The sequence below is a fragment of the Poecile atricapillus genome, chromosome 2 (assembly GCF_030490865.1).
Source record: "Poecile atricapillus isolate bPoeAtr1 chromosome 2, bPoeAtr1.hap1, whole genome shotgun sequence".
In the NCBI taxonomy this organism is placed as follows: Eukaryota; Metazoa; Chordata; class Aves; order Passeriformes; family Paridae; genus Poecile; species Poecile atricapillus.
Genome location: NC_081250.1, coordinates 80,898,692 through 80,923,484, shown reverse-complemented (window position 1 = coordinate 80,923,484; position 24,793 = coordinate 80,898,692). Strand labels below are relative to the sequence as shown.

The 24,793-nt window shown below is 39.9% G+C and overlaps 1 protein-coding gene across 1 annotated transcript; it reads right to left on the bottom strand.

The window, feature by feature from the left end:
* Positions 1 to 14,523: 14,523 nt before the first annotated feature.
* Positions 14,524 to 23,179, bottom strand: LOC131575767 (carboxymethylenebutenolidase homolog). Its single transcript, XM_058831690.1, has 6 exons — positions 23,146 to 23,179; positions 19,499 to 19,712; positions 18,774 to 18,881; positions 16,776 to 16,918; positions 16,306 to 16,397; positions 14,524 to 14,703 (listed from the first exon to the last, which is right to left on the bottom strand). The coding sequence occupies exons 2-6, from the start codon at positions 19,702 to 19,704 to the stop codon at positions 14,524 to 14,526; spliced, it is 729 nt and encodes a 242-aa protein (XP_058687673.1). The 5' UTR covers positions 19,705 to 19,712; positions 23,146 to 23,179.
* Positions 23,180 to 24,793: the final 1,614 nt, after the last annotated feature.

Sequence of the window (24,793 nt, the reverse complement as noted above, 5' to 3'; positions counted from 1 at the left end):
ATCTCAATGGGATTCATTCAAAAAAGCAACATAACTACACCAAAGAAAACCTAAAAGGATGGATTGGAAAAGGATGGATATTGATTACACACCTACCTAAGAGTTAAAAAAGCTTACCATTCTATGAGAAGCTGGACAAATTTTTGCTTTGTAAATTTTGATAGAAAAGTAGTAAACACCTCTCTAGAAAATGCTAGTTAATAGCCAGTGAAAATGCTGACAATAAATGTAAATCGTAATCTGGTTTATTTATTGCAGGGAAGTCAATGTAACAAACATGGTAGATGTTTCCAGAATTTACAACACAGCCTGAAATACATCTTGAGATGCTGTGAAAACACGTGTTTACCACTGGAGCATATGTCACCATGCAGAGACAGTAAAGAGAAAGTATTGGTGGGAGTGGGGTGGCAGTTCAGGCTTTTATATCACCTCCAGGCTGCTTCCAGACCCAGATCCTCACCCCCTTGGACACCAGTGAAATTACCCAATAAACTAGCCTCACAAACATTGTCAACACACAAACACACACAATAAGTAAATTAAGTGCCAACAAATTATTTCCTTATTGGAGCTGACACTTGAAAGGTGTGAATTGCCTGTAAGAAATGTCAGGCAGCACCCAACCTTGCCTTCCCACTGCAGCAGACGGGACAGATTCCAAGCTAAAACGTCTCCAAGACAACTGACCCCTCTGAGACAAGAGCACTCTAGAAATAATTCAGTTATGTCTCACATAACCTTCTCACCAAATACCCAAGCTCAGCAACGTTCAATGCAGCTACTCCCAATAATCCAAAATATTTGCTTTCCCAGGAAAATAAATTAGTTTGGCTTCTAATTATTCTGAGCCTTTCTCAGTGTTGTCTTGCCAACAGCTTCCCCCTCTGTTATTAAGGCAGCAGAGCCTGCTAGTGGCAGGTCTTTGCTGATAAAGGTATGGGCAGTGTTGCACACAAGAGAGGAAGATGTGATACTCCTCCAGACTTTCAGCACCACGTTCCCTAGGGAGCCACTGGCCCTCACTCTGCCTGATGATGCAGCCATCACCTTCCCGAGGGCAATTACACCATGCTGGGAAAGTTCTCTGGCACAATCAAAAACTGCTTTCTTCTTTCCATACAACTTCTTAAACACTGTTAGACTCAGTGAAGACACCAAATCAAAATTATGTTTTTTGACGATGTGAGTCACTGAGCACTTTTAAAATGGGCTTTTTGAGGCAGAGCAAACAACTTTGTCATATTTCAACAATAGACGACAAAAATTCTCCACCAAGCCACTACTGAGTTGTCCTTGAATCCTCTTCAAGGCGAAATCATTGATTCCATCCACTTCTAGGAAGTAATTTCAAAAGGCCACTTTTGCTAGTGTAGCTAAAATAGCTGAATCCAATCTCATGCAAAACAAAAACAAAAGAAACCCTAAACCAAACCAAACAAAAACAAGGTGAAAAAATGCAGGATCTGAGAGCAGCAGTGTTGGGGGATTAGGTGTCTTTCCTTTAGTTTTGGCTCACCTGTGGAATTTTTACCCATTAGTTGCAGGGAAAACCTCACTGTGGGTACTTGGTGGGTGCTTGAGAAACACAAAGAGTTCGGCTGGGCCCATGGGGGAAGGGGGGCAGGAAAAGTGGAGGGCGGGGACAGTTTGGCAGGCTTCTTCAGCTTCGGAGAAGGACACTTTGCTGGAGCTGTTGCTGTGGAGAGGAGGGAATTTCGCCATCACCCAGACGGAGCTGCTGCTTCTTCTTCTTCTTCTTCCCTCTTTGTTGGTGGCCTCGCACCCCCTGTCCCGCCGGGACTTGTGGCAGTGCCAGCCACTGCTGCAGAGCTGCTGATACACCTCAGCCACCAGCCCAGGATCTCTGCTCATCCCTGCTGTTCCAGCCGACTGTTCCTCGGAGCCCTGCAGAAGCACCGAGACTGACTGCCCAAGGGGGTTTGTGAAACAAAGCCTCTCCTCCATCCCGTCTCAGCCGAGAAAGCTGTCACGGGGTCCCTGGTTCTGTTTTCTTGCTAATGCTGTAGTTATTGTTGTTTGTGTGTTTTGTTATACATACTAGTAAAGAACTGTTATTCCTATCCCCAGATCTCTGCCTGAGAGCCCCTTGATTTCAAAATCATAATAATTCGGAGGGAGGGGGTCTACATTTTCATTCCAAGGGAGGGCAGGAGCCTGTCCTAGCAGACACCTGTCTTCTAAATCCGAGACAAGCAGGCAAAGTGATATCCAGCTTCCTGACATTTTGCTTGTGTAATTTCCTGCCGTCTGAGGTTTTCAGCCAATCCTCAAACTCAGACCACTCATCAGAAGACTTCTAAACTTCTCTTCATGAAAAAAGTCTGGGCAGCTGGCTCTGCACACACAGACAGAATCAAAATTGAATTAATCATACACTGAGATATTTTTTTTGTCCCTTCATTGGATGGAAGATTTCTATCCAGACATAATTTTAATATCTTTTTTCCTGAGAAAGTAATATTTTTAAATAACATTGTTACCTATTTCACAGAAACACCCATGAGCATTAGAAAACTTTTAAATATACCTATAATTGCTTTTTTCAATAACTAAATCACAAAATACATTTTGTGATACAAATCTGGAAAATATTAACACTCTTATCCATAGTATTTTACTTGTTTTTACCTGTGTTTGAGTACATAACTTGAAACTATACACAGTAAAACAACACATGATCTTGTAAAAGATGATAAAACTATGTCTTGATTACAAAAAAATTACATTTTGCATACAACATATAGTATTTAACATAAATCAATCATTGATGGTTTTCATGTAAACCAAAATAATAACATAAAATAGTTGCTTGCTACAGAGCACATGGTGAGGCTTACTTATGAGCTAGGAAAAAACCCAAAACAACAGACGGCTGATGGACTGAGGTCAGCAAAGAACAAGTGATTGGAAACTGGAAGGAGTAGTGTTTTATTCATTTGGTGACTGGAAAAGGGAAGTTCAGTAAGTCCACTCAGTACTGAGTTCCTGCATCACAGAATGCAAACCCTGGCTCAGGATGACCTTGGCTGAAATGTGTCTCAGGACCAGCAGCAGAGTTGTGACAGCGCACTCACTAGTGGAGAACAGATATTCCTCATGGCGAAGGGACTCTGGAGGCTGCCATCATTAGGTCACCACCAGGTGCTGCTGCATGTTCTCCCAAGCCCATCCCAGTTGGAAGCAATGGGATCCCTAGGAAACAGCAATCATCTTTCACTTTTAAAAGCTGTCTTTGGTTCTCTGCATCCTCAGATATGCCTCATGAACATGCTGAAATGACTATCAGTTTGGCCTAAATCAGACTGAATTATGTTGCAAGCATTTATTTTTCTTCATCTTATCTGATCATTTTTGTAATGTCTATAAAAAAAGCCAAACAAGAAACCAACAACATGACATCCAGAGCATGTGTATTTGGAAATGTATGGGCAAAACTGTTCAGCCTTTGGATAAGAATCCATCAGAAACACACAGTCCTTTGAAAGTGAGCCTTCCCAAACCCATGCAGAAGAATGGGTTTTCCCACTCAAACTGATCTAATAAGGCAATATTAGCCATCAGGCTTAACATGGTCTCTGAAATGGACCTCCCATAGCTCTTCATTCCATACTACACTAGGAAAAAATCCCTCTATTTTCCTCTCAGTAAATATTGGTGCACCAGTTCAGCAGTATCTTGGAAGATACATACAACTTCTCTTAATTCAGACACTGCTGCCTGAAAACACTGAGTTCTCCTGAAGCCTTCTTCCTTTGACCACTGCATTCTTAAAAGTTTGGGTGGAGGGAAAGAAAATATCCCAAAAACAAGTATGGCATAGCATGAATCATAAGGAAAATTTGAAAGGTGGTATGGAAAAATACCAGTTGATCAGATAGTGGGCACTTTTGGCAGAGCAGACTTTTGCTCCAACAAAGCAGCAGGTTGTCATACCAGTGATTTGCCAGTATTCTGCAGAGAATGAAGAACACGCGTCCAGTGTCACATGGAGAACATTTGCATTTGGTAACAGGACAAACATACTTCCAAACATGAAGCAGAATAGGGAGCATCGAGTCCTCAGGAAAGACAGTAACAGGTAGCAGGTAACAGGTAACAGCAGACAACAGACCCTTGCATTATTCCAGTGTATCAGAAAACCCTAATGCTTATAAAGGTAGAGGGGTTTTTTCTCCAGAGACAGTTTCTCCTCCTTTCAGTTCCACAGACAGATCTCAGCCATACCACAACTGTCTGCTGGCATCTGGCTTCGCTGGTGCTCCACAGGCTCAAGGCATTAAAGGTACTATCTCTCCAAACTAGACTCCTACGGAAACATGTGGAGGTTTGCCTTTTGGAACTGCATGCCTGTTCAAACCCTGCATGAATGTCTGTAATGTATAAAGAAAATAGAATACATTGCACCATATCCGGTTATTGCAAGATTTTTCTGCATTTTGGAATTTAACTGTTGCAAGACATTGAAAATGAATGTGAAAGCTTTGAAGGGGAAAGGAGATTGTATTTAATATCCGTGTGTGCATATGAATCATTCATATGCGCATTCAATGTCATATTTAAAATATGACATTCATTCATATTTCTTCTGATGGAAATTTTTTAAAATCCCGTCATAGATCTCAGATTTAATTACTTTATTTTAAAAAGGCTTGCAAAACCAGAATATATTCTTGTGTTTCAGAACACATTTTTAAAAGCCATCTCACTTTGCTGGGAAAATAAGCAAAATCACTTTTTACTGCATAGTGTTTTCAATATTCTATGTATTCTATGAGTGCAGGCACTTTCGTGAGCAGCGAAGAATGAAGGAAGCCTGCCATACCCTGCTATGCTTCACAGCAATGTTCCTCTTTGGGTTTGTATTATGGGAACATATTGCTCAAACTGCCCTGGTAATAGTTTCCTTTCACATATAACAGTTTTAATGTAAGGCTGGAAATCATAACAAGTGGGATTTCTTAGAGAAAAAATATTTCTTACATGTATCCATTAGTTGTTTGCATATCAGCCCAGTATCTGGTGTTTGGGAGTTGCAATCCAAATACATCATGAATCACAATCACAGATTTGCCTGTGCTGGCAGGTGGTTTTCAAATGTACACCTTGATGTGCTCAACTTGTACTTCCTGCCCCACAACCCTCTTAGTCAAATCTGCCTCCAGTATCACATGGGCAGGGCCTCATTCATCAGCCATCTAGGAATCTGCAGGAAAGCAGAAATGAAAACCAGTTGTTATCTGCAATAACAACTATGATTATGAGTCAATCTTCATGCAGCACTTCTCAGCCCCCTCCAGACACCTAATAATACCCACTTGGTATGGCAAGGTTGGAAGTGGATTTCCAGGTGTTTATTGTAAACAGGCTGTTTACATTTTTATGCTACAAATCTTCATGAATTTCAGGTCAGTCAGCATAACCCATGAGTGTGTTAAGACCAGAGGAAAGGTCTATGTCAGTCCACCACTCTTAGCTTTGTGCCTGGAGCAATTCAGCTATGTCATAACTAGATTTCCATGTGATGTCCCCACACACTGTGCTTCAAACCACTCCTCTCATTTGGTCTTACAGTTCCTCCTCACACTGTGGCACCTGGTAACCTCTTTCTGTAACTCCTGTGGGACCCCACTGTCATCATGCTGTTTTTCTGACTACTGTTCTCTTCAAGCTTTCATTCTGTGTGTCCCCTTTCCCTTTCTCTTTAGGCGATCCAAAGCTGTTGCTTCTTACATGCACTTTGCTGGTCTCTTGTATTCCCTGCCACATATAATCCGGTCCCAGAGAACCCATCATCAACTTGTTATAAATGCAAAGGCAAATTTGGGATAAAATCAAAGAGAGAAATTAATTAATAAACAGCAAAGAATAACAATGAGAGAAAAAACCACAATAAAAATGGTCAGCGCAGCGCTGGGTGGACAGGGTCTACACCCGAGGTGTAGGGTTCCCAAATCCACGTCTGAGCGCTCTCAGGATTGGGGTTTTATAGGATTTTTAAGTCCTCAGGCTAAAATTCCAAGCAGGCTCCATTCACCAAGTGTTCTTGATTGTTCGGTGAATGGATTTCCTGGCTTGGAAAAATAGACCTAACCAGTGTCCGGACAGAGTCTCCTCATATGTAAAGAGACTCTGTATGTATTTTAATTTTGGGTTATCAAGGCAGAAGTGGTGTGATCCAGGGTTGGTGCCGATGGAAATCTCGGCGGAGTCTCCCCCTTTGTTTCCAGTGATTGTATCTCCAACACTGGTCTGACAGGTGGGCGATTCAGGACTAGCGGGGGATACTTTTCTGAGGCTCGTCTTTGTCAACTTTGATTGTTTCACAACCGAGATCTGCAGGGACGTCGGTCAGGTCCGGAGTTGGGTTCCTCCTCCGAGCTAGTCCTTTTGTTGTTCTTGATGGCTCCCATCCTGTCTATTTTCCGAGTTAATGTTCGTTATCTGGGTGTTGGCTGCAATCCTTTGCCTTCGGAGAAGAACTCCCGGCCAGGCTTGGAAGGAGGGTTTTTTCGTTTTTTATATACACATCTTTTGGTTTTTATTATTTCAATATATATACATCTTATTTATATCTTTACGAATTTTTATTTACACATAATTTATTACAAACTGGCATCTTTAAAGGTGCTAATAAATCAGCTTGAAGAAGGTAAATCAGCAGAGGGTTTCTTTGCAAAGTTATGAACTCTGCAATCTGAACTGAGAGCTGCCAGAAGAATAGAGACATACACCAGTGCTGTGCATATAACAGCCTCATACAGCACAGATATGTAATTTCTCCAGAGGAATACATTTTAAAGAACAAGCTGGGAACTACTCCATTTCTCCTCAAATGAAGAAAGGTTTCTATAGAGTTTATAATCCAGGAGGTCTTCTCAGAAGGAACCCTCATGCTCAGTTTAGTTTATTTTATCTTTCAACAGGAGAAAGGCCACTGTAGCATTTTTTTAAACCAAACTAACATTTGACGATCCCTGCTTTTTGCCTTCACAGGCACTAGGTGGTCATACAGAGAGAATTTATTCTACCCTAGCTTGAGAAGCTGTTTAACCTTGCTCTGCTGTCACTCTTAACTGATCAAAATGGAACTGTTGGCTTATTCCCATGTAAATGCATATACTGGAACAATATTCTTTGGTCTGGCTAGTCCCCTTACTAAAGCAAAATGCAGCATGCTGGCAATAAAAATCAAATACGTTCTTGAATGCTTAACTGTTTTTTGTTTGGAATATATCTTAGTAATTTATCCCATTCTAGATTTTCTAACTAATTAAAATAGATGCCAAATAAGACCCTTATACACTTCTAATAATCCCTCTTCAATTTCTCTGCTATAATTGTAATGCAGTAAATGGTATTAAAAACAGTTTCAAGATTTTGTTTATCACATAAACTATATCTAGAAAATAAAATCAAATAGCAAAACCATTTGGGTAAGACCCAGTTTGGGCAGAGTCTGATCTGTGAACTCCTAATACTGCAGCCACAGCACAACAGCATCTGTGCTTCTCTCTCCCCCACACTAGTGAGTCTGGGGCTATAGCATCAGCACAGAAATAGGTAACAAGGCTCCAAACTGCACTAGTTTGAAATGTTTCTCTGCCTTCTCCTTCATTCATCTATTTATGCTGTCCATTGCTCATCAGTCCTTGTACAGTATCTTGTACAGTCATCAAGGTGGCTACTCCTCATTTTCTTATGCACCCTAGGAGTGCCAGACACAAATCTGTCTCCAGAATACTTAATTCTGTAGTAGAGGCTTCTCCTACCTCTAGTGAACACTGGTGACGCTTTGATGGCAGAAATTCAGATTTACTAGCTGCTATTTTTGAATACTACTTTTTCAGTAATAAATATTTGGGCTGCCCTTCTCAATTGAGTTTTAGTTTGCTGAGGAACTTTTAAGTGATTTTGCACTATTTGGCCAATTAAGTTTAACAGAGAATTGCAAGGAGATTAACTCAGCATTTTGGAACTAATACCGTTTGCCACAGTAAAAATTCCTTTAAGCAGCTTAGTGTAACTCTGCTTTTACTTGCTTATATTGGAAAAAGAAGATATGACTCATGATGAGCAAGCATAAAGAGAAAACTCTTGGGTTAAAATTCAAACCATGCTTCTTCCAACTTATTGGCTTATTAACCTCTTACGATATCCCAAGGTGATTTGATTTTGCTACATATAGGAGATAAACTGATAAGTATTCAGTAGTGCAAAATAAAACACAGGGTGTGATGATGCTAAATGACAACCAGTGTTTTCTCTGAATAACTACAGACTCCAAATGAGCAGGTAACATTCCACCTTTTATCACAACCCAACAGGCTGGTGCCTCGCTGCATGCAGAGACAACAGCATTCAACAGCTTTGCTTGCTATAGATGTACAAAACATACATGGTGAGAGACTTCTCCAGGGTAAGCAATTTATTATTTGGGTAGAGGGACTAAGAGACCCGTTTCCACCACCAGCCACAGCGTACAGGTGGTCAGGGAGGGAGAGAGGGAGAGTGGAGAGAGAAAGTAGGAGAAGGGAGTAAGAGTTAAGAGAGGGGGGAAGAGAGCTTAAGAGCTAAGGGTTAAGAGAGGAGAGAGGAAGTTAAGAGGGGAGAAGGGATAAGGGAATAAGAGTTAAGGGTAAAGAGAAGGAAATAAGAATTACGAGAGAGTAAGATCCCAAAGTTCTTGTTACAATACATTATATCCTTTTCTATAGTGAATATTCTAATTCCCAGTAACCAACCACTATGACACACATTCTAAAGAATTTACATATAGGCTATAAGAACTATTACATTACCATACAGTGTTACATTTTAAACTCTAAAAGCTATGTTTCAAATTCTTCTCTTGCTGCTTGACCTTTTGATTCTCTATCAGCAGAAGGACATTGTTTCATCAACAGGGATTCTCCTTCAGCTGGCTAGGCTATTATTCTTTGGTTATATAGTAACTAGCGCTCAGTATCCTATGACTCAAAGCTAACTTTCATTTCTATTTTGATTCTAGGTTTCATATTTTTAGAATCTTTTGCTAAACAATCATATTCATAAGGTTTTCCTGTTTCATCCTCCTCAACAGCTTGCTACAGCTTCCACTTACTAGGAAGCAAGGTTTCCTCTGACACTGGTGTACTTTTACTGTAGGATTTGAAAGGGACCATTCAGAGTGTTGATTACTGTAATTAGAGCCAAAGCCCCTAAAAGTCTTCTTCGTGGCTGTCAAGGAAAGGGGCCCCATCTTGTGGACATTTCCCTGAGCGAGTATGGTCTGGCTGTGAAGCTGTTAACCGTGGTGCTGTTAATGCAGTGCTGAAAACAAGCTGTGATAACCAACTGCAGCTGATTTTCCCTAAACTGCAGTTATGTCTGGCCTGAGAAGTGCAAAAACTGCCTCATTTCCTCCTCTCAAGTCAAACCATCTTCTTCTTGCTGTAGGATGAGTAATGAGGCATCCTGCCTCAATACAACTTTTAAAGATCTGAAGGGCACTTTTACATACTACTTGCAAACTCCTTACCTGCTCACTGAAGAAAGGGAATGAGAAAAGAGAAAGGTGAGCAGAGATGAGGTCAGGGTATCTACCACCAGCAAGGTCAACTAACCAACCCAAGGAACAATTTCTCAGGCACCCCAGAGGCAATGGCACACGTGGCCACATGCTGTGAGCAGCAGGAGAACCTGGATACCCAGAATGGTTGGAGACACCCTCTGCCAGCCCTGATGACCTGTGTCTTGGTGCCTTTGGAGAAGAATACAAGCAGGCTTTCACATCTCTCCTATAAAATCTCTTTACACAACATGCACCTGCATCCCACACACACTATCCCACACCCACAACACCTGGATCATAGGGACAAGCATCACCTAAAGAGGTTCCCCACTGAATGCTTATTTTAAGAAGATGCCTAGTATTTAGGAAAACAGAGAGGAAAAAGTTGTTGCACATGCAGTGCATGTTTCTATCCCACTTCAAACATGTTTTAACACCAATAATGTATAACTTTTTAAAATTCTGTTTCTTTTTCCTTTTGATTCTGCTGCTGTGCTTCTTCTGCACTTCTCTTCACTCCTGGATTTCTCAGCTTCTCTGAGCTGAGCTCCTTGGGGATACTCCCTCATTAGGAGTCCCACTTACCTCAGTTCTCTGGGTCAGGACAAAACCTCCAAAGCCTGTTAGGATCTTGTTTCTCGTGTTTATTAGGATGTTATCACAAAACTTGGCAGGTCTCTCCAGGCTTTCTGCACAAATTTAATTCACCACAACCTGGCTCATTTTGTTCTGATGGTACAAAGTGTCCCTGAACTACGCAGTTCTTTTATCTTTATACTTATTCTTATCCAATTAACTATAGACATATATATTATTTTTCTTAATGACCCAATGACCTGTGTGCTGCACTGCGACATTTTCTATCCAATGACCTACTATTACCCAAAAACCTCTAGAAGGAGAACATGAAGAAGAAAGAAGAAGGAAAAGAAACAACAGTCTAAATCCTCCATCTTGCCTTCTGCTTTCTAAACTATTTTAGACTCTAAACTAACTTTTTCACCCAGTGACTTAAGAAAACTCTCTAATCTACACACTTATACTTTTAGCTTTTCTATCTAACTTTAACAGTTGTTTTCATGTAGCACCATGAAAACATGCTCATAAATTTCATGTTATATGAAATTTATATCCAGTGTTCTCCTGGATCTCAGAGCCAGGCATCAGAGACAAGGGCCCACACTCTGTATTTCAGACTCCAACAATAATGCATCCAGCATTTTTCACTTCAGGACAAACTACAGCAGACACTGCTTTTACAGCTCCCTCAAATTCCTATTTCCAAGAGCTTCATCATGCTTGTCCCTTGTCTCCTACAAAAATGACATCATGTATGACACTGCCTTCACAAAGCCATGACACTTGGATAATTTTTCTGAAGTCAGGTAGGCACAGGAGTGGTACCAAGGGCCTGGAGCTCTCCTTGGCACACATGGAAACATAGTGGGACTGGGGCCTCAATGTTTGGCCACACAAGATACAGCTGGTACAATTCTCTGGGGACATGGGTAACAGACTTGTACTGAAAGCACCAGGTCGGATCATCATGAGGACTTTGGGGATCAAAGGAGGTTGGAGGTTGATGGTGCCCTTGGAACTCACCTTGTCCAATTTCCTGTGGGCCAGGACACAAGGCCATACCACTCAAAGTTTCACTCACCCTGAAGGTCTTGAAACTCTCCAAAGAGGGAGATTCTGTCACTTCTTTCGGTAGGTTGCCCCAGACAGAAAAGTTGTGAAACATCTCAGAGCTCCATAGCTCCCCTAATGCCTGCTGCCTCCTCACCTTCCCCTGTGCCCTCCTGACACAACTTTCTCCACTGCACCCGTGGAGGGTGAAGACAGACGCAGCGCCCCAGTCAAGCTACTCCCAGTCCCCAGCCTTGCCCCACTCCTGCTGAACTCCAGGCCAAAAAACACCAACTCTCTCACTCTATCTCCACTGGAAAGGTGCTCCAGCCCTCTTATCATCTTTGTGGCCCTAAGGTTATTTTGGCCCATAACCTGCTTCTGATGCCTTCCTTCATTCCTGAGAACCATGAAGGCAGCCAGTGGCTAGGTCTAGTAAATTATTTGTTTGTGTCAACACACTCCCAGCCACCATCTTCCCAGGGCAAGTCAGGAGTATTTCAGGACATGTATGTCCTTTTTGCAGCAAATTAAGCCTGCTTAGTCCTAGGACTGTGATCTAGGCATGACTGCAATCACCCATTTGTCAGTCATCTTGGGCACATTCATTTCCCCCTTTGCTTTTGGAAAACATTACGTTCCTAATTTGTCTGGAAAATTTGTGCATCCGTTATCTATGATGTTCCTCGGAATTAAAAAGAAAAAGCTTAAGTACTTGATTGTAGTGAATCTAAAAGAAGACAAATCTAACAATCCCCTGTATGACTATGGACTTTCTAAATGCAAGTATTACATAAATTAACAATGTCTTCAGTCCTAACTCTTTGTCATGCACAACAAACCAATAGACCAGACTTATTTACCGGTACTGGAAGAACAAAAAAGTCTCAGTTCCAGCATTTTTTGGACGGCAAATAGCAGCAAGTCACACTGGTGATAAATGTGTTGTACTGTACCTTAGTGCACATTTTAATGTACAGCAGTGACTTTGGTCGTGTAATTTTGTCAGTCCTGTTTAAGAGATAGACTTGAGTTTAAGAAATAACCATATGTGTCATGGATTTCAAGGTCCCCAATACAACTGAAAAGAAAAATGGCTATGTTCACATACCTGAAAATGCCCCTACACACACACACACACACACACACACACACACACACACACACACGCACACACACACACACACACGCACACACAGATTCTACAAATCCTACTCTCTTCTTCTACCTGAAAACTCATTGACTGTAAAGTAGAACCTTAGACTTGGGAAATAAGCAGCACAGAATCCTCTGTTAGTTAAAGTTCATTAATATAAATATTTTCCATCCAAAGTGGTCTCACAATATAATTTTATGACTGTGGCTCACAATTGCCCAGAAATGGCTCACCATCTTCACTAGAGATGAAGGCAGCAAATAGTCTTAAGAGACGGTTCCCTGGCAAGGCAAGGCAAGGCAGAGCAAGGCAAGGCAGGGCAAGGCAAGGCAAGGCAACTGCTGCCTAATCTGTGCTTTCCCTGTCAGGTTTGTATTCCATAAAGAGGTGAGGTTCTCCAGATTTCTTATGGCACAGTGGTGATATGTCTTTATACATCTAATCAAAATGATTGCATATGTATCAGAGTGTGTCTGGGTGTCTGGGTAACAGAGGTGCAAGGAAAAAAGGTACCGAAATGTCAGCTCTTTTGCAAGCAATAGAGTGCTAGAGGAACTCCTGCTCATGTCAGAAGGAGTAATTATCAAAAATCAGGATCTCACACACAGAAATGACACCTTTCTGTAATTAAACAGGACCATCTACTGACACATTGAATAACAACACTAAAATATTTAAATGCATTAATACAGATGGGCATACACCTGTGAGAGACTGAACACTGATGGAATTAGGAACAGTATATCTTTTCTATATCTTTTCTTTGTCTCTTTCTTCTAATTCCGTCTTCTTGGAGTTTTGAATAATTTAAAATTAGGTGGGTTTGGAGTTTGATAAGTTGAATAGACAAGGTTAACACTTTGTGAGACATTTTATGTTGATAGAATGCTGCTCTAAACCTTTTGCCATAGTTCTCTGATTTTCTATAGTTGCCAGTGAAGATTTGTTTTTTCTTTTCGGCTTCTTGACAATATCTAGTTGGTATTTCTCCCATGCATCTAGCTCAGAGTACATAAAAAAGTGTAAGCCCTTTCAAGAGGCTCATGGAGCAAGAACTGTTTAACATACTCAGTCTGTTGAGGTCTGTGGACAACCAACGTGCTATGATCATATAGTCACACTGATAGGATAACAATGTGTGAAACTGCCAGAATGTCTGATATCAAAGGGAAAGTCATATTAATGTAGCTAGCTAGCCTTAACTTATGGAAACATTAAAAAGGTGACAAGGTGAGAAACTAACAGATGTAGAAAGTAAAAAGAGCAATGGGTTCCTTAGAGAATTTCTGAGTAAACACTAATTGCCAAGTCATTACCAAGGCAATGAAATTCAAAAAACACACAAAGGCAGGGTGTACATGGGCATGCTTATTTTTGTTTTAAGTTATGTTGTTGAGAGGATATAAGAGGGATAAAGGGGAAGAACTTGAGAGAGGAACAAGGATATCATGTGAAGCAAAAAATGTAAAGAGGATTGCATGAACCCTGTGCCTGATCAGCACAATTTCGCCATGACATCAAACCCACTGTTTATGCAGTGTTTGTGTCTGGGTTACTTCCATGGGAGGGATTGTTTATGTTTTTCCTTGATGTAGATGAAGGAATACTAGCCATGCCCTTCTCAATATTGCCAAGGGAATACCTGGAGGGTGTCATTTAACAACATAATTTCTTCCTAACTCCTTAGTATAGTCAAGTGTTTGTTTCATGCCTGGGAAATTCTGCCCAGTACAGCTGAGAAAAATACTTTGTAGATAATAAAAGAAAATGTCTGTATGCAAACCCAGAGTACTTGCATATGAATACCTATGACCACCAATCATCATACCAAAATAAAGCTTGAAATTACTCAAGTCATGATGAAATCATGCTTACTAGCAAAGAAAAATGGATAAACACTATCATGACTAACAAAGTCATAATGTAAAATAATGAAGCAAATAAAAAGCAAGAAAACTTTTTAATGCCTAATTTTCCTTTAGTCTGACTTCTATGTCACAATCTTCCATAAATATTGTCAAAAATAATTTAAAGCTATAAATTAAAATGTTCCTATTTTATTTTATGACAACTTTCAAAATGAGATATTTTTCCCTTGACTGTTTTCTTCTCTCAAATTAAATCAATCACTGATCTTGAAGTCTAACATTTCTTTCTTCTATTGTCAAACAAACATTTTGATCCAGTCAATCATATCCCTTCTGGCTTCTTCAATATAAGGTTTATCATCAGGTTTCATATCTTCTGGCTTCAGTTGTGCAAACCCATGAACTTGTCCAGGATAAACTTTAATTTTATATGGAACTTTACAATACTGTTTCAGCTTGTCCTCCAATAAGAAGATCTGTTAAAAAAAAACAAAACAATTTTTCCATTACATTATGGGGTTTTTTAAGTTTTCCAAATTTGCTCTTCCTCATAGAGAAAATGCCTCTTTGGGTGTAAGACTGCAACTTTTTTTTAAGTATGGGTGAGTCTAAGAACTTCAACAGTTGCAGCAAAGACGGTTTGGTAAACCTCATTGCCATAAAGGAATAGGTGTGTTTCTTCTCAGACTCTCAGGCTTGTAACCTACACTTGAAGCTCTGATCTTGAGAGAACATATTCCATAAATCTTAATGACCATCAGTCCAAAACAATTTGATAGATTTAGTAACAGAGTTTAAGAAAACATGGAGGGCTTTTTTCTTTCAGCTTACTGAACAACAAAAAGACATTGCTCTTGCATAGTGTTTTGGTGATTGGTATACATACAAAGTACTATTTATGTGTTTATGTGCCCATATACATCTGCTGGCACAGTTTGTGCTTATTTCCATCAGAAGTCAGAAAATAGAAGGATGAACACTTTTTTTTCCCCACAAGCTCACTTCTACCCAATTGTGCAGATTAGAGAGAGTATTGTAATTTATTTCATGGGTTTTTTTGTTCTTTTAGTTTGTAGTTTTTATATGGAGCCCTTTATTTCAGTAGAGAAAACTATGTATTTGAGGATTGGATTTTTTTTTTTTTTAATGCAGGAATTTTTACTTATACAATCTGCACAGAAAGAAAGCTTCAGGAGAAAAGGTGTGGTTTCAATGTGTAACACAACAGAAAAAATGCATTTACCAAAACTGTCCCCCTGGGAGAAAGACTTGCCATAAAATAAGGACAGAGAGTGAAGGATTTGTTTCCCTCTGCAAAGGAGACACTTATGTGGTATAGATTAACATGCAGTTAGAAGTAAATATTGAATGACTTCTGCATTCCCAGAGTACACTGTCAGTTCTCCAGTCAGACCCCACCCTAAAAAAACAAACTGTGCTAGAGGTGGTACATTATCCTTGTCACTGAAGAAAAAGAATTTATGCACAGAAGAGGGCACCAGTTTCCTACCCATATTATTTATCCAGCCTCTCACATATGCTTTCAGTAGGGGTTATATCAGAACATAGATGGCAGCCAGGAGTCAAAACATTTGAGTCTGCAAGTTGTTGTCTCAGCAAAAATTCATGCCCACTCTTTTGACACAGTTAATTTTGTCTTCTTGTAGCAAAAGCAGTTAGTCATTGGTCCCCATTACTAGGAAGTTCAGTTACTAAACTGAAACTACTCTTTTTCTCCATTCAGTGTCCAAATTCAGCGGTTTAGCTACCTGATTTCTCACCCATAGCAGTAGTATGCAAGTTTTTGAGATGCTTGGCTCATACCAAGTTGGATATCCCTGCCCGATTTCACATGCCACTTATCTAGCCACTCAGAGACTGATGACTGTTCTTTACTGTATTTCTTGCCTCATAAAAGAAGTTTTGAATAACCCAAATAAGATAGGAGGGAAGTTGAAATACAAACAGAACCATCCAACCTGTCTAATTTTTTGTATATGAAAATGGTTTCTAACAAGGATTTCTGTGTAGGATAAATGAACTATGGAAAAAGAAATCTTTCCAGAACAACAACTTACCTGGTCCAAAGAAATAGTGTGGTCTTTCTCACCAAAAATGAAAAATGTGGGATTTAGTAAACTGTATCTTTCTTCAGAGTCTCTAACTATTCCTATAATGTTTTGAGAAACATTGAGTTGATTAGTGAGGTTAGCATTCCTACGAGATAAATTACAAATTAAAAGAGAACATTTCTATTTAAGTTTACTTATTAGGTACATTACTTAGATCAGGAGAGTGGGTACTTGGATGGAGAATAAGCATTTGGAAAGCATATTTCCCTGCTCTCCTAAAACAAGGAATGATTTTTTTTGTTGTTTACAGTATCCTTAATATTTTTATATCAATATAGCCTATTGCTGAAATAACTATAATTAAAATCTGAAACTCACCTTTGAGTTTTTATAGAAATTGTTGCAAATGATAAGTACTATTACAAACTATGCATAGTCATGTGAACCCATATAAGTTTTCATGTGTTCTACACTACCATAGAGGGACACCCCAGCGGTTAATTGAGGATTTTTCAGCATCAAGTGATGTACTGCCATTCCACCCCACGAAAACCCAACGATACCAATCTTCTTTGCACCGCATTGCTCCTTTAGATACTTCAAGACAACATCAGCTTCCCTAAGATATATAAAGAAAAGTAAACTAAGGAATCTATTGCAGAACCAATACTTGACAATTCAATGGTATACATACATGGTATTTTTTTCTGTGTCTGCACCTTCAATAATTTAAAACAGAGATTACTTTAAAAATCACATTTCAGGCTAGAGCAGTGGCTTCTACTATTAAATAAGAGTTAACATCTCTCATTTAATAGTTTAGGGAAGTACATGTGTAGGCACTTAAATACTTACCTGAATTGTCACCTGCTCCTTTGTTTTCAAAATTAGTAAATTTTTATTTGAATCACTTTGTCTAGGACAGGACAACTAAAGACAAGACATATCTGCAAGTAGAACAACATCTTGCATTATGGACTGTAGGAATAGATAAGCTTCACTGTACTATCTGTACAGAGTTCACCTACTTAGATAAAGATTTTTCCTATGTCATTCCTGTTACATGAGTTAATACTAAAATATCTTACAGAGCCCACATGCAAGAATGTTAAGCTAAACTAGCAATTACTCAAATTACATTGTAACTATGTTTAAATGTTTAAAAAAATAACTTTGGCATGAGGTGCAATGAAAAAAAAACATGAAAAATATTTTTATTGTAGATGTGAACAAGTAAATTTTTTCTAGACTGCTGACTTCTGAGGTCTCAGTTTTATCTTCTTCATTACCTACAGTTTTAAATTAAGTTTAAATGCAGAGTTCATAAACTATTAAGTAGATTTTCAAACATTCAGTAGAGTTGTATGGTCATTCAGGTGTGGTTAGCCTGATCAAGAAAAACCCAGTATGAGAGTGACATGAGAGGACATTGTGTCCTAGGCCTGTGGCCATGCTCTCTCAGATTTGGTTTGTTTGAAAGTCATGTGTATGTCTGGCTTCATGTTCTCTGAAACAGCAATAGATCTGAACTGGAATGTTCACCTAAAAGTGATGCCTCAGAAAAGAGCAAAAGCATGTCCTGAGATCTTAATTTTTTAAGACAGTGCTCACATATCTGCTCCTTTTTGGAGTAGGATTATTTATAGTTGTTAGACATTTGTCTTTTCAAAAAATTTGGTCACAGGCTCTGGAATTATAGGTCAAAAAGTGTGCTGAGAGACACTGAAGATAGACTGTGGCTGTTGAATTTCTGGACAGAGTCAGAAGAATATTTGTGGCTTGCATGATGGTAACTGAATAATAGGGTGTTATTGCTTCATTATCATCTGAATTATCATCATCATTTTGAGCTGTGGTGAGAGATGCTGAAGAAATAGCAATGCCTCCCATAATTCAGGGAAGCCCTGTTACAGGCACTATTAGGTTATACAGATAATGATCCCTCTATTACACACTGAAAAAAATAGTGCAGTTGATTGGATGTATCTTAGGTTTTGGTCAGTCTAGCAAATTTTTATGTTGTAGTGCTCAGAACAATCTCATCAGTACCTATCATAATCTGCAAGGCAGAAAGCAGGACGGGCATGTGACAACTGGCAGATAACATTTGCAGTTGTAGAAGAATTTTCCACTTTATCTTGAGGAACTGGGCACAGAATCAGCACTTGTGGGTGAGAGTGTTGGGTATTTCATAGCCTATGAAACACCGTGAGCCTGTGTGGCCAGTATAACATAGTCAGAAAAGGGCTCAGGAAAACAAGATAGGGACAATAAGCAGTGATGGACAGAGGAGAAGATCCTTTTCAAATCCCATCCAAGACAGTGCCCAGGACCACAAAAGAATCACCCAGAATAAGAAACTGTGGTTGTGCAACCAGCTTGCCCTGCTGTGAGGTGCCACTTCTAACATCTCATGTAGATTCTCCTTGTTTGCTGGACGCTTTTTAAAGTTCAAGTACAAATACATATCTTACTTGTCTGCTTTCATAGGATCATGATTTTTCATCCAGTCAGGAAAGTCAGCCCAATGATCAGTAGATTTCCAGGGTTCTGTCCCCTTGAAGAAGTCTGGGCAGATAGTTCTGTGTGAGATATGGAATTCAGTCAATTTTCATTGAATCTGTGGATGTCTAAACGTCTCCTAATATCTTCTAGTCCAGAGTACATGTCTACATGATCATGTTTTACTCATCCTATTCTGGAAATCAGCTAGTTAAAAGTATATGTCTTTGTATGGAAAACAAACAAACAAAACCCTACAAATAAATGTCCATGGTTTCCTTAGATACAATACAAAAATAATGGGATTAAACAAACCTCCTGATTCTATATAAACACATATATACCTCTTTACTGTTACAAGGTAAAGAAAAGGCTCAAAAAGTTTTGTTCTGCAAAGCTTATTCAACTAAAAATAGATACCACTACTTTTTAAATCACCCACACTGCTTCTTAAACACAAACACAGGCACTTCAAGACTCCTTGTGCCTTTGTGCTCAGGTAGCCATTTTTCCTGGGTCAGTTTTAGTAGCTTTGGTGGCTCCATGGATATATTTTGTCCATTTTCTCTTTTATTTGCTCAGACTGAAATGGTATGGTTGTCTTATGTGTATTGAAAACATCATATGCCATGCCTAGCTTTGGGCCTGGTGATCTATCAGTGCATTTAAGGGGAAGATAGGAAAGAAAGTTGCTTACATATATCCATGAGCTGCCATCAAATCAACTATGTATCTAATATCTGGGAACCGCCATCCAAATACATCGTGGACCACAATCACAGCTTTGTCTGTGGAAAAAGATGGTCTACAAACATATGCCTTAAGGTACTCAATTTGTACTTCATGTCCAAGGCACCCATAGTGAGACCTTTCTCCAGTATTATATAGAAAAGGATCAGCCATTTGAAAACCTAATAAAAAATAAAATAAAAAGAGAAGAAGTAAAAGATAGCAAGAATTTAAAAATAATTTGTTAACAAAAATTATTTCGGGCAAAAAGGCAAATATGGTCTTCCAAAAGTAGTTGAAAAACCTCTGTAAATAACATTGACATCCTTGTATGAAAAGAGAAAGTAGAAAAAAGAAAAAGCAATGTTCCAGTGCAGAATCCCTCTTTGTCTATTATGTCATTAAGCTGAGAATAAAGAGAAATACCAAAATCAAAGTTATCAAATTACAAACAACCTGCATATGTAGGTCTTGACACTCATGTCACATTTGTTTTGCTGCCATGTGGCTCTGTCAGCACTGATGTGAAGCACTATGGCTTCTGATGTCACTCTCTTCTGAGGCATGGAGCCATCATGCATGTCTTCATGGGGAATCCTGTGCTGGTTTCTCTGAACAATTTGCAAGGAACACAGCATTCACTTGCTGCATTGAAGTGTAGTGTTCACTGCTTCTCTCGGTGTTAGTGCCTGGTAGCTCATTTGTGTTTTCTGTAGCAGAATCGCAGCTCTTCTCAGAGCAGAAGTACTGGGCACATTTAGTGAAGAACTGCAACATAGATTTATAAACTAGATTCCAATGTCATGTGCCCCTATGCCCTTGAAAGGGATTGCAAGAAAATGAGCTTATGTGCAAGCTTCATTCTGAATATTTGAGAGTATATGGTTCTCCCAAGGTAGTAATTAGAGACAATGAGCCAGTAGATGTGCTAGACAGATTAATGTCAAAAGTTGTTCTGACTCTCTGTGTCAGGAGCTTGGAATGGACTCTGTGCAAAAAGTAGATTGTGATCCTGTAATTAAAAGTGGTGTTACAATGCATCTATACAAGGAATCCAATTAAGTCTGAAGGGACAGTGATAATAGTAGCATTTCCTAGTCATGTACTGACTTTGAAACTGTCCTTTGACATGCAGTACACAGGCACATACACTATGACTGTCTCCATCATTTCTACATCAAACTATTCTTTTAGTTTGCATTGTAACATGTACTTCATAAAACTATCTAATCTTTGTGGAAGAGCAGGAAATTCTCATAAAAATACATGCTATCCTCAGCCCTCCATTAACTAGAGCAACAGAGGCTACATTTCACAGGGTAATGGGAAGTTTTGCCAAGGCAATACTGACACATTTGGAACCATGGTACAGACAGACTAAAGAATAGAGAGTTGATGCCACAAAGACTCACTGCTTGCTTATGCCCTACACAACACTTCCCAATTTGCATGATTCACTCTGGCTCAAGAAAAGAATCAATATTTTATATGCATTTAGACTGCTTTATACCAAAGATAATTGACCTCCACAATGCATAGTGCAGAGACACTGTTCTTCTCCATCCTCTCCCAACCCTGGAGCTGCTGTTACCCAGATCTGGCAGGGCCAGCACTCAGTTTGAGCAAATACACTTGATTACCACCATAACCCTGGCTGATAGTGGTGTAGACGTACAGGAACTGTGCAGACATGGCTTTACTGCTCTAATCAAGTTCATTCAGATAAAACCATGAGATGGATGATCTCTCATCATCAGTAATTCCCTGTGCTGATAACTGAGAATTGATTACGTGTGTTAATTTTCATCCCACCTTTCTCAACATCTGTCAGGCTTGGTTCTAGGAAGTATGAAGTATCCTGATCTTCAGGATTAAGTCCTCCATTGTTTTGGCATTATATGAAAGTGGAAGGTGTGACACACATGAGAGATTGCCTCCTAGTTTAAGCCCCCCATGCTTGAAATGCCTAAAAGTGCTTGAGAGAGGTCTGTTCATACAGAAATGCTTCCTACCTCTCTTTTTTGTAACCTAAGATGAATGAGCTTGTTGAAGTACAGGAGGCTGCCTGAAGAAACCACAGGCACTCATAAAGATAGCTGAGACTGCTGCCTTCTGAGATGGCAGCCACAGTCTTACTCCTCTGTGGTATTTTGTTCAGAAAGGCACAACCTATGGTGCCCCCTTCAAGGAAGCATTGTTTAGGAGGAATTAACCTATGCAATAGTTGTGAACCAGCCTACTCCCTATCCATTGGTTGCTTCCCAGAAACCATTTCTTTGGCCTGTGCTGACTGAGATGCAGCCAGCTGGCTCCTTTCCAGGCACCAGGCAGTGGAGAACATTAATAAATAGTCAGCCACACCTGAACTGCTTAGAAGTTTGATGGGATCCTGTTCAGTCAGAAGCTTTATTTGCTCCTGCCTGCTTTGTCCCACGCAATGTGGTGTGGCAAAGCAACATGCCAGGATATTTCCTACTTTTCCAGTCTCACCTCATTCCCTCTTCCCACCAATTTCAGCCATTACACTTTTCCTTTTCCTGCTTTCCCCATGGCACAGTTCCAAGCAGGCGGCATCTCACCTTTATGTCCTGCTCCTCATCACTGTGCTGCCACACAAATGAGCTGCAGGGCCTGCTGGGAACAGGGGGAAAAGTTACTGCTGCTAATGGGGAAAACCCCAGATATTGATGAATCTTGTGTCATCCTACGGCTCCTTAAGAGAAAGAGCAGTAAGATGCTTCTAAGAGCTTGTCCTTCTCTCCAGTGGTCCTGGTCTTCCTTGGTGTCTTGATATCATTCAGTTTTCGTGCAAGTAACATAAAAACTGAGGAGTTATTTACACAACTCAAAGATAGGTTCCACCAAAGGTGGTAGGACAGACCCGAACTACTGCATTTCTAGGAGCAACAAATCGCACAGTTATATTCTGCTTAATTTTCATCAGGAAAAAACAAATGTCTGCTTGGAAAGTGAGGTTAAAAATATTTTTAAAAACAGTCAGGTTAAACAGAGGCAAAGATCCTGCTAAGGACAATCTCCACTTCTCAGAAAGTGAGTATGAGCACGTGATCTCCAAGTGCTGTGCTTCTTGGCAGGACCTTGGACTACTGATGCCAGGATGTGATATCTCTGCCTTTTTCCCGGGTCAAGTGATAATATTTTAAGCTATAGCAGCGTTTAATGTCAATGCTAGGGTCTCAGTAGAGCAATCCAGGAAAAGAATGGAAATTCATTACCATAACAGTGAAAAAAATTATTATGGTCCTTAAATATGAACTTGCTACTTGATGAACATAGAATTATCAGTGTCCTCAGAACTATTGCTGTACCACAGCTTGTAGCAATGACTCAAAATGATATTTCATCTTTCCTAAAGTTGACAGCCTTTATCTTCATCTTATCTGCCCCTTGATACTTGTCTTTGTGCAATTTTTTACTGAAACCAAAATAATAGTCTCTCTTTAAAGGAGTAGGTTTTACTGATTGTTTCATGCCTTTTCAAAAAGCTATATCTACTTGCTTAGCAATTTCAGATTTTCCCTTTCAGTACAGGTAAAGTAGTTATCTTTTTCTGCTGTCAACTCAGTCTGCATGGACCAGTTTGCCCTCACATACCTGGAGTGCAGGATCCTGTTTCAGCCCAGCTCACTTCTTCTGTTTGGTGAGACACCAGCTAGATTTCTCTAAACAGAAGAAAACCAGTTCTTGCTGACAGTTTTGCTCCTGGTGCTGCCCATACAATTTTCAGGTGCTCTTCAACTCTTCTGCAGATTTTGGGATTGGGAAGTGAGGAGGAGAGGCTTCACTCAAGAGTCATCCTGAACGGAAGGGGTGGGGACAGATGATGCAGAGAGGCAGTCTGCAGCAGGCTCCACATCAGTTGCCTTTACTCCACCTTTCATTTTTTTATTATCTAAGGAGCTTAGAAGGAAAGATGCACCCAAACACTGTACTACACTATGATGTGTGTGATGCAGACATTCAAGACACTGCAGAGGCTTTAGACTTCAGTATTTATAACTGAGATATTTAGCATTAGTGGCATGTTTGCTGATACATTTTCTTGAAGAATATTCATATACTTCTTGACTATAATAGATGTCATTAATGAAATTTGAGGCAAATTAAGATGAGTCTGTCCTGGCAAACTTGCAGCTTGAAAATCTTACTAAGTCTCCCTAGCACACACATTAAACACTTTACAACCACACCCATAAGTATTCTCAACAAGTTGAAAAGTGTTCCAGGTTATTTGTGATTAGACTTGCATTTGAAAGCAAGAAAGACTTGAGTCTGTGGTGGCTCATTGAAATTTTCCATTCCTATTTCCACAATAGCACTGTATGCAAGGAACATTAACTTAGCCCTCAGTCTGACACACACTCATTTTCTCTGTGTGTACACATGGTCTGGGTTTGTGTGCATGTTGGAGGGTGGGGAGTATGCAAACAAGAGAGACAAAAGAGCTCAAGGAAAATTATAATGTAATTTCAAGAAAAAGATCAGTAGAGAAATTTTTATTCTTGGTGTATATGACAAACAAGTTCCCCAGTCACCCAGTAGATGCTCGGGAGTACTCTGTGGGGTAGGGACCATAATCTGAGGACTATGTTAAGTAGGTGAGAGATGGACTCAGTTCACCAAACTTCAGACATTTACAATGCTGATGTCTTCATGTCAGTCAGGTGTCTACACTCCCACAGTGCCATCAATATTTAGAGTATGATTCACACTCCATGGGTGTCTTTTTTTGAATGAAAATAAGTAGTCCCCTAGATGACCCAATGAGTGCAATATGAATGCTGTGCTGAATGCACAATGAGTCCTACCTCTCTGTGCTGTGGGAACTGCACACAACCCAAAATTAAGGTTTGTCATGACCAGAAAGAGGGTGTTTGTCCTGTTACACACGTCAGTAGATTTGCACATCAGGATTGTACAAGAAATCATTAAAAAGATTGCTTGTGTTGCAAGGGAGGGAGTGGGGAGACTTGACTGAAAAGATCTGGTTTGTACTTTGATATTAATAGCATCTTGCTTGACCTTGTGTAACCCCACCCAAGTGGGTCTTGTACTCAGATCCACAAGACTGAAGTATTGTCTTCCTACCTTGCCCCCACAGAACATTCAAGCTGCAGTACCCTGGAACAGACTGGGCTAGTAGAAGCATATAGCTGATCCCATATACATCTCATGACTGTAAACCCTGTCTTGGTGCCCAGCCTTGTGGGTGGTTAAGGTAAAAGGAGAGCAAAGGACTCAC